This window comes from Ranitomeya variabilis, chromosome 3 (genome assembly GCF_051348905.1).
Source record: "Ranitomeya variabilis isolate aRanVar5 chromosome 3, aRanVar5.hap1, whole genome shotgun sequence".
NCBI lineage: Eukaryota > Metazoa > Chordata > Amphibia > Anura > Dendrobatidae > Ranitomeya > Ranitomeya variabilis.
This window is the reverse complement of record NC_135234.1, coordinates 620,072,980-620,083,938: the sequence shown is the minus strand read 5'-3', so window position 1 is coordinate 620,083,938 and position 10,959 is coordinate 620,072,980. Positions and strand designations below refer to the sequence as shown.

At 48.8% G+C, this 10,959-nt stretch overlaps 1 protein-coding gene across 7 annotated transcripts in view; it reads right to left on the bottom strand.

The window, feature by feature from the left end:
* Positions 1 to 8,415: 8,415 nt before the first annotated feature.
* The window catches only part of NUDT15 (nudix hydrolase 15), a 68,646-nt gene continuing 66,102 nt past the window's right edge, over positions 8,416 to 10,959 (bottom strand). For 6 of the 7 annotated variants that reach the window (XM_077297393.1, XM_077297397.1, XM_077297395.1 and 3 more), the window contains one exon: positions 8,418 to 9,693. In XM_077297393.1, the coding sequence (XP_077153508.1) occupies positions 9,563 to 9,693 (131 nt within the window). In that variant the 3' untranslated portion in view covers positions 8,418 to 9,562. Of the gene's footprint in view, positions 9,694 to 10,959 lie in introns of all 7 variants that reach the window. The other variant, XM_077297400.1, reaches the window with a different exon arrangement.

Here is a 10,959-nt window from a genome sequence, read left to right as displayed (position 1 = left end):
CTGCCGTGCACCCAAACAGTGGTTTACCCCCACATATGGGGTATCAGGACTAATTGGTCAACAACTTTTGCAGTCCAATTTCTCCTGTTACCCTTGTGAAAATAAAAATTTGGGGGCTAAAAATCATTTTTATGGAAAAAAAAAAAAAGATTTTTATTTTCTTGGCTCTGTGTTATAAATTTTAGTGAAACAATGGGTGGTTCAAACTGCTCACCACACATCTAGATAAGTTCCTTGGGTGGTCTAGTTTCCAATATGGGGTCACTCGGGGGTTTCCACTGTTTAGGTACAGCAGGAGCTCTGCAAACGCAACGTGATACCTGCAGACCGTTAAGGCCCCGTCACACATAGCGATTTACCAACGATCACGACCAGCGATACGACCTGGCCGTGATCGTTGGTAAGTCGCTGTGGTGTCGCTGGGGAGCTGTCACACAGACAGCTCTCTCCAGCGACCAACGATCAGGGGAACGACTTCGGCATCATTGAAACTGTCTTCAACGATGCCGAAGTCCCCCTGCAGCACCCGGGTAACCAGGGTAAACATCGGGTTACTAAGCGCAGGGCCGCGCTTAGTAACCCGATGTTTACCCTGGTTACCAAAAAAAACAAACAGTACATACTCACCATCTGATGTCCGTCAGGTCCCTTGCCGTCTGCTTCCTGCTCTGACTGAGTGCCGCCGTACAGTGAGAGCAGAGCGCAGCGGTGACGTCACTGCTGTGCTGTACTTTCACTTTGCGGCGCTCAGTCAGTGTGGGAAGCAGACGGCAAAGGACCTGACGGACATCAGATGGTGAGTATGTACTGTTTGGTTTTTTTTTTACATTTACGCTGGTAACCAGGGTAAACATCGGGTTACTAAGCGCGGCCCTGCGCTTAGTAACCCGATGTTTACCCTGGTTACCAGTGAAGACATTGCTGGATCGGTGTCACACACACCGATTCAGCGATGTCAGCGGGACCTCAACGACCAAAAAACGGCCCAGGCCATTCCGACACGACCAGCGATCTCACAGCAGGGGCCGGGTCGCTGGTACGTGTCACACATAGCGAGATCGCTACTGAGGTCGCTGTTGCGTCACAAAACTTGTGACTCAGCAGCGATCTCGCTAGCGATCTCGCTATGTGTGACGGGGCCTTTACATCAAAGTCTGCATTCCAGAACAGCGCTCCTTCCCTTCCGGCTCTACCATGCGCCCAAACGGTGTTTCCCCCTCACATATGGGTTATCTGCGTACTCAGGACAAATTGCACAACAACTTTTGGTGTCCAAGGTCTTTGGATACCCTTGGCAAAATAAAAAATTGCTGGCTAAAATATCATTTTTGTGGGGAAAAAATGATTTTTTTTTTTAAATTTTCACGGCTCTACATTATAGACTTTAGGGGTCATACTCACTTGCGCGGCAATACCCGGCACTGCACCTAGCACAGAGAAGCGGAGCGTGCGGCTGCATGTTTTCCTATGCGGCCGCACGCTCCGATCTGAGTGCCGGCAGCAGCGCCGGGTATTGCCGTGCGAGACTCACCGGAGTCTCGCACAAGTGAGTATGAGCCCTTAGTGAAACAATTGGGGGTTCAAACTGCTCACCACACATCTAGATAAGTTCATTGTGTGGTCTAGTTTCCAAAATGGGGTCACTTGTAGGAGGTTTCCACTGTTTAGGCACATCAGGGGTTCTCCAAACATGACATGGCATTTGATCTCAATTCCAGCCAATTCTGCGTTGAAAAAGTAAAACAGCACTCCTTCCCTTCCGAGCTCTGTCATGCGCCCAAACAGTGGTTTACCCCCACATATGGGGTATCAGCGTACTCTGGACAAATTGCACAACTACTCTTGGGGTCCAATTTCTCCTGTTACCCTAGGGAAAATAAAAAATTTTGGGCGAAAAGATCATTTTTGTGAAAAAAATGAGTTTTGTTTATCGCTTCATTGGGGGACACAGGACAACCATGGCTGCTGCTAGGAGGCTGACACTATTGAAAAAAAGGAAAAGGCGTAGCTCCTCCCTGGCAGTATACACCCACACCAAGCCCCTCAGTTTGTGCTTAGTGTCTGTAGGAGGCGGACCTGGTTCTTCAGATCCGCTGCTAATCCTTGATTCCTTTACAGGTTTTGTTGTTTTTATTAACGTTTTGGCTTTCTTTTTCAGATCACAGCATTCAGGGTGCAATCTTCCACCCTGCCTCCCCAGGAGGGCGGCTGAGCGAGTAGTGTGGTGTCGCCCGCATCGCAGCTCTCAGACTGCCGGCAGGACATTATCCCCTGTCACCCTCCGAGGTGCTCCAGGGTCTTTAAGGTGGCGGTCCTTGCCTAACAGTCCCCCTCACCCCTCTCCTCGGAGAGGGCTGAGAGGAAGGCGGTGGTCACCAGCGGTGAGCCTCCCCCTTGTCTTTGGGGTTGAGGATTCAGTTTCCAGCGACCCCTCTCTCATTGGGCCCCTGGACGATCCGCTCTACCTGTGGAACCGGAACATGCAGGTACCAGCGCGTCAGCAGCCGCTCCCCCGCAGCAGTATCTACCCCTCCTCCTGTCTAGATGTACAGCGCTCTCACACAGATTCCTGGCCATTTTACTTTCACCGCTGCGGCTGGCCACGCCCCCTTAGGCCACGCCCCCTCATCGGGCGCGCTTTTTCGGCGCTCTTTTCCTCCTCCACTCAGGAGGGCTCTTACATCTCAGGCACGCCTTTCCCTTTCGGTGCGGCCCTATCAGGAGCCTTGGCTTATTCCTCACAGCACAGCTCCGCCCCTTTTTCACCGCTGGCACTTCCTGCCTCAGCAGCTCCGTGCACAGGAGACATCGTGCGTTGGGGGACACAGACAACTCTGCGGTGCGGTAGGATTGCGACGCTATATTGGGCCCTCCCTCGGTATTATTCATACCACTGCAGGCCCTTTAGTCTTTTCTGTAGTATAGTGCTGCAGAATATCCTTATGTCCAACTCTTCTGGAGCCTCCCTTACCAAATCTACCATAACTCACTACGCCTGTGCTCGTTGTAAGATAAAGTGGTCAGTAGGCCAATCGTCGCCTCTCTGCCAGTCCTGCAGTCCTCCTGCCATTTCTGCCCCGCAGGAAGCTTCCGGCTCTCGGGATGGGGGTGCTCCCCCTCCCCCTGAATGGTCCGTTGCTATCTTGCAGTCGGTCTCTGATTTGACTAAGGTATCTCAGTCCCTGGTCCAGGCACTTGAACGTCTGCCACAGCTTCCTTCAGCCACCAGTGTTCCGACCGTCTCCCATGGCGAGTCAGCTGCACCTGACACTGAACCATAAGGAGACAAATCAGCCAGCTGCTCTAGAAAGAGGACTCTTTCTGGCTCTTCGTCTGGTTCTCCGGGTCCCTCCGCAGCGCTCAAACTGCTCTCCTCCTCCCAATTCCCCTCTTCGTCGGAGGACATTGGGTCTGATGTGGATTCCCAGTCGGGTTCTGACTCCGATTCAGACCAGGCTTCTAGCATGCAGGCTGTCGTAGATAGTCTTATTTCGGCTATCTCGCAAACCCTCAAACAAACTAAAGCAAGACGAGGTTTCCCCCCAGGATTCCTCTGTCGCTTTTAAGCGGGTGAAGCGTCCCTCTCGCTCCTTTCCTACCCATGAGAAGTTTGAGTCTACCCTGTCTAAACACTGGGAACATCCTGAAAAACGTTTTTCGGGTAGAAAACATCTGGACGTGCTCTATCCCTTTAGCGCCGATCTTCTCTCCAAATGGGCTGAATCTCCCAAGGTCGATCCGCCGATCTCCTGTCTTTCCTCCAAGACGGTTCTCTCCTTACCGGATGGTGCGTCGCTTAAGGACGCATCGGACAGACAAATTGAGGCACTGGCCAAGTCAGCTTTCGAGGCAACGGGTGCTTCCCTCTGCCCCAGCTTTGCTTCCACCTGGGTGGCTAAGGCCATCTCTGCCTGGGCCAAGATTTTCCGTCGGGGCATTTTGGCTTCGGCCTCCCCTACCCTGACCTCGCAGACCAGATTAACCACGCAGGGAAATACCTTCTCACTGCCTCCCTAGATGCAGCAGCCTGTTCGGCCAGGGCAAGCAGTAACATTGTCGCTATTTGCCACACTCTTTGGCTCAAAGCATGGAATGCAGATGCTACTTCCAAAAAGTCTCTCACGAACTTGGCGTTTCAAGGTTCCAGGCTTTTTGGTGCTCGTCTGGATCAAATTATCTCAGACGCGACTGGGGGCAAGAGTACCTCTCTCCCCCAGTCCAAACCAAAACGCTTCTTTAACCCAAAAGGTCCTCGAACATTTCGCCCCTTTCTTCCGTTTGCAGCCTCAGATTCCTCATCGCAACAAGAGCGACCCGCTACCTCGGGTGAACGTAGAAAACCACCTTACAAGCCAGCTCCCATGTGGAGATCCAGGGCTCCACCTCCCAGGTCTTCCGGACCTCGTTCCAACAGATACCGTTCCAAGTGACGGGTTGCCCCCACCCTGGAGTGCATTGACAGCCAGGCAGACACCTGGCTGTCAGTGATCAGCGACGCCTGGGTCAGAGAGATTACCTCCGGGTACAAGATCGAATTTTCTACCCTCCCGGAAAAATCGCTTCTTTCTCTCTCCTCCCCCAAAGCAACCGTCCCATTTACCCAGCTTGCTTCAAGCCGTAACGTCTCTGGTCGCCGCCGGAGTCGTAGTTCCCGTTCCTCCCGAAGAACGTTTTTCCGGATTCAACACGAACCTTTTTGTAGTCCCAAAGAAGGACGGGTCTCTTCGCCCTATCCTGGATTTGAAGCTTCTGAACCGCCACGTCCGACCTCGCCACTCCCTGCGGTCAGCGATCGCCGCCATGGAACCTGGGGAGTTCCTCTGCTCGGTCGACATTCAAGATGCGTATCTTCATGTTCCCATCTGCGTACGGCATCAGAGATTCCTGTGGTTTGCAATCGAGGACAATCACTACCAATTCACGGCTCTCCCTTTTGGTTTAGCGTCTGCCCCCAGGGTCTTCACCAAAATCATGGCGGCGGTCATGGCCCTCCTTTGTTCCAGGGGGATCCTCGTTATCCCCTACCTGGACGATCTGTTGATCAAGGGGTCCTCTCGTTTAGACTGTGGCCACAGTCTCCAGGTCTCCCTGGACACCCTGACCCGTCTCGGTTGGATTATCAACCGGACCAAGTCCTCTCTGATTCCGTCCCAACGTCTGTCCTTCCTGGGCATGGTGTTCGACACGAACTTAGCTCGGGTCTTCCTCCCAGAGGACAAGTTCTCTGTACTCCTCAAGGCAGTCCGCCTTCTCAAACGCCCAGCTCTCCAGTCACTTCGGTTCTGCATGGGAGTCCTAGGAAAAATGGTGGCCTCCATATAGGCTGTTCCTTTCTCCAAGTTCCACACCCGCCCCCTCCAGCTATTCCTCCTATCCAACTGGAACAGGTCCTTGGACTCCCTGGACCGTCTCGTCCACCTTCCTCTCCAGGTCCGTCAGTCCCTAACCTGGTGGACGCTGTCCTCTCTCCTGAGAGGAAGATCATTTCTTCCCCTTCAGTGGCAGGTCATCACAAACCAATGCCAGCCTTCTCGGGTGGGGAGCAGTCTTCCGACAGCACACGGCTCAGGGCCGTTGGACCACCCAGGAAGCTCTCCTTCCCATCAACCTGCTGGAGATCAGGGCAATCTTCCTTGCACTGATCCACTGGCAGTCTCTTCTGACGAACCTTCCCGTCCGCATCCAGTCGGACAACGCCACGGCTGTGGCGTACTTAAACCACCAGGGCGGGACTCGCAGCGGCCAAGTAATGGCAGAAGCGGCAAAGATTCTTCGGTGGGCGGAACGCCACGTTCCGGCCGTATCAGCCGTTCATATCCCCGTGGTCGAAAACTGGGCAGCCAACTTTCTCAGTCGCCAGGGCCTAACAGCGGGCGAGTGGTCTCTCCACCCCGCAGTCTTCGATCAAATTTGCCTCCGCTGGGGCACGCCAGACGTCGACCTTATGGCGTCCCGGATGAACCACAAGGTCCCTCAGTTTGTCGCCAGATCCCGGGACCCTCTTTCCGTCGGCCACGACGCTCTGGTAATTTCATGGTCCCAGTTTCAGTTTTTCTACTTGTTCCCACCCCTCCCCTTGATTCCAAGGGTGGTAAAGAAGATCAAGTTGGAAGGGACTCCAGTCATACTGATAGTGCCGGACTGGCCAAGGCGGCCGTGGTACGCCGAGCTCGTAAACATGCTCACGGACACTCCTTGGAGAATCCCGGATCGCCCAGACCTCCTCTCGCAGGGACCTCTCTACCACCAGAGTTCTCGCTCACTGAGTTTAATGGCATGGCTGTTGAGGTCGCTGTCTTGAAGAACTCTGGTCTCTCTCCCCAGGTCATACAGACCATGATCAGAGCCAGAAAACAGGCGTCTTCCCGTATCTACCATAGGTACTGGAAAGCATTCTTCCGGTGGTGTGAAACTAATGAAGTTTTTCCAATGTCTTTTTCTCTTCCGGAGCTTCTCGGTTTCCTTCAGTCTGGTCTCGATTCGGGCTTATCCCTCAGCACACTCAAGGGACAAGTGTCTGCTCTGTCGATCCTCTTCCAGAGTGACCTTTCCTCCATTCACCAGGTTCGGACTTTTCTACAGGGAGTTGCGCATATCGCCCCTCCTTTCCGTTCTCCCTTGCGACCTTAATCTGGCCCTTTGGTGCTCTCCATGCTGCTCCCTTTGAGCCTCTTCATGACGTGCCCTTTTCCCTTCTCTCTTGGAAGGTCGCCTTCCTCATTGCCATTACATCTATCAGGAGGGTCTCCGAGTTGGCAGCCCTGTCAAGCCGTTCCCCCTTTCTGATTCTTCATCAAGATAAGGTCGTTCTTAGACCGGTTCCCGAATTCCTTCCCAAGGTGGTCTTGGCTGTCCACATCAACGAGGTCAGGGCCATTCAGGTCTATCTTTCTAGAACCGCTCCTTTCCTTCAATCCGATTCTCTCCTTGTCGTTTCCGAGGGTCGTCGGAAGGGCCTTCAAGCGTCTAAATCCACTATCTCGCGCTGGATTCGCTCGGCAATTTCAGAATCGTACCGTGTTCATGAGGCACGTCCTCCTCCGGGGGTGCGGGCTCACTCCACCAGAGCTGTCGGAGCTTCTTGGGCTGTTCGCCAACAGGCCTCCTGCTTGCAAGTTTGCAAGGCCGCAACCTGGTCGTCTTTGCACATGTTTACGAGGTTCTATCGGGTTCATACCCAAGCCTCGTCCGATGCAGGTCTTGGTAGGAAGGTACTGCAGGTGGCGGTCGCACACCGGCCGACCTGAGACCTTTTCTCATTTCCTTTCTACCCACCCTTTTCCGGGACTGCTTTTGGACATCCCATGGTTGTCCTGTGTCCCCCAATGAAGCGATAAAGAAAGAGGGATTTTTGGTACTTACCGTAAAATCTTTCTTGGAGCCTTCATTGGGGGACACAGCACCCTCCCTACTTGTTTGTTCTGGTACCGTGTTTGGGGCCTGGAGGCCCTAGTTGAGTTGGTACTTTTACTATTATGAGTTCCGTCGCTTCTCCTACTGCTTTTTGCACTAACTAAGGTGCTTGATGCCTGTCGGTGGGTGTATACTGCCAGGGAGGAGCTACGCCTTTTCCTTTTTTTGCATAGTGTCAGCCTCCTAGCAGCAGCAGCATACACCCATGGTTGTCCTGTGTCCCCCAATGAAGGCTCCAGGAAAGAGATTTTACGGTAAGTACCAAAAATCCCACTTTTATTTTTACAGCTTTACATTATAAACTTCTGTGAAGCACTTCGGGATTCAAAGTGCTCACCACACATCTAGATAAGTTCCTTAGGGGGTCTACTTTCCAAAATGGTGTCACTTGTGGGAGGTTTCCACTGTTTAGGCACATCAGGGGTTCTCCAAACATGGTGTCCGAGCTCAGTGCCAGCAAATTTTGCATTGAAAAGTCAAACGGCGCTCCTTCCCTTTCGCGCTCTGCAATACCCCACATGGGGTATCGGCGTACTCAGGACAAATTGTACAACAACTTTTGGGGTCCAATTTCTCCTGTTTTTCTTGGTAAAACAAATTGGATCTGAAGTAAATTTCTTGTGAAAAAAAGTTAAATTTAAACATTCCAAAAATTCCTGTGAAGCACCTTTAAAGGTTAATAAACTTCTTGAATGTGGTTTTGAGTACTTTGAGGGGTGCAGTTTTTAGGATGGTGTCACTTTTGCGCATTTTCTGTCATATAGGCCCCTCAGTCACTTCAAGTGTGAGGTTGTCCCTATAAAAATGGTTTTGCTAATTTTGTTGTAAAAATGAGAAATTGCTGCTCAACTTTTAACCCTTAACTTCCTAACAAAAAATAAAATTGTTTCCAAAATTGTGCTGATATAAAGCAGACATGTGGGAAATGTTATTTAACAACTATTTTGTGTGATATGACTAAAGGCATAAAAACTAAAAGTTTGTAAATTGCGAAATTTTTAACTTTTTCACAAATAAACGCAAGTCATATCGAAGAAATTTTCACACTATCATAAAGTACAATGTCACGGGAAAACAGTCTCAGAATCACCAGTATCCGTTGAAGCGTTCCAGAGTTATGACCTCAAAGTGACAGTAGTCAGGAAGTTGAAAACAGGCTTCGGGGTGAAGGGGTTAAAAAGTCAATATTGATTTTGAGGATTGCTACATCCAATAGGTGGCGCTAGGGTTTTTCTTCGGGCTTTGGCACTGGGTGCCTTGATTGTACGCAGGCCATCCAGAAATCTGAAGATTACCAAAGGATTGTGAGTCGCAATTTAATGCTCAATGTCAGGAAGCTGGGTTTGCATCCTAGGTCATGTGTCTTATAGCAGGACAATTACGCCAACCATACTTAAACACCCAGAAATTGACGCAAACAAAGCGCTGGAGAGTTTTGAAGTGGCCAGCAATGAATCTGGATCTAAATCCTATTGAACACTTATGGAGAGATGTTAAAATTGTTGTTGGGAGAAGGTGCCTTGAAATACGAGAGACTTGGAGCAGTTTGCAAAAGAAGAGTGGTCCAAAATGCCAGTTGAGAGGTGTAAGAAGCTCCTTGAAGATTATAGGAAACGACTGATTCCAGTTTTTAATTCCAAGGGGTCTGTAACCAAATATTAAATTGAGTGTGTCAACAATTTTATACGGCCCATTTTTGTGGTTTTGTGTGAAATTATATCCTATTTGCCTTCCCCACCAACTGTTTTTTTGTATTTTTCCAATGCACAAAAAGGAAAAAAAACAGGTTTATGATAAAATGTGTAATTGCAATTTTCTGGGAGAAACACAGTACTTCATGTTTTGAAACTATTTCAAGGGTGTCAATGACTGTAGCAGCATTTTAAAGTTATTACCGCCAAATGACACATTTGAAAATTCTGTCCTGGTTAGGATGGGGTTATATCAGTGCACAATATTATACAAAATTAAACTACTTATTTATTCATTTATGAATATCTGGCATAGTGTTCAGACAGTAACAATTTGTACACCATTGCTTGTGTATCACGCACACACAATTCTTAGCAATAAGAAATGATTAAATGTATATAAACAGAATATAAATACATTGTATATTACAGAACACAAAACTAAAAGTCCGACAACATCATTGAAGTGCTGGCCGAAAATGATCAAAATCTTCACTAAAAGGATCATAGCCTTGTTTTCTCAAGCAACACAAGGACCAGAAGAGTTGGTCATTTGGAGGAAATTCTTCCCACTTTACCCAATTCCAGCCTGCAAGATAAAAGTAAAATAAAAATAACGGTAGTAGCCCTTAGTGTTGTATTAGAGAAACATTTTAGGCTTCATGCACATGGCCATGTGAAAGATGGATGCGTAATATGGCACCCATATCATGATTATCAGAACAAAAATAAATCATGGCTTGCTTCATCCCATAGCATTCTTGCAAACGACGCATTTACTCATCCTTGTCTCACAGTCCGAGTATGGACTGTCTGTGGATTTCCTGACAGCCTTATTCATGCCTATGACTTGGGTCATGAGACCTTACTCAGACCGTGACACACGGATGTGTGTATTTAGCTATACACGCATTCTTTTCTAGAGGATTTTTTTAGCATTCCTCAATAACCATGAAGCAGCACACAGTGATACTGGTCTACAATGCTGACCCACACGGAGGCCAAATACCGTATTACAAGATGAAGCATGCAGTTTCAATTTTATATTAGACTAATATAATTAGAATAATAATACTCATTAAAAAACCTACCAGCCGAAACATACGTCGGAGTCCTGGGCTTTATTATCCTGTGTTATTCTCTGTTCACAAGGTATGTCTGTCTATTTACTGAGGTTCTTTTATACCTATAAGCTATCCACTTTTTTTTTGTATATTTAATAATCCTGCTGCTATATATATATATATACACACAGATTTATGATTTTGTTTTGGGAAGATAACTGCCAATTTTATTATAACCACTATCTATAAGCTACAATATAAAACTTCCCCTGTGTATGGCTCCCCCTTTCCTATATATCTTTTGAAGTACTTTTGATGTAAAAATAAAATCATATTTTTTATTGAGAAAACCTTTTTTGTTTGTGGTTATTCACATTTACTGGTAGGCTATATCTACTATATAATTGTCTAAGGGGTACTTCCGTCTGTCTGTCCCGGATATTCATTGGTCGCGGCCTCTGTCTGTCATGGAAATCCAAGTCGCTGATTGGTCGCGGCAAAACAGCCACGACCAATCAGCGATGCGCACAGTCCGGAAGAAAATGGCCGCTCCTTTCTCCCCGCAGTCACTACCCAGCACCCACATACTCCCCTCCAGTCACCGCTCACACAGGGTTAATGCCGGCGGTAACGGACCGCATTATGCCGCGGGTAACGCACTCCATTACCGCTGCTATTAACCCCGTGTGACCAACTTTTTACTATTGACGCTGCCTATGCGGCATCAATAGTAAAAAATGTCATTTTAAAAATAATAAAAAAACAAAAAACCTGCTATACTCACCCTCCGT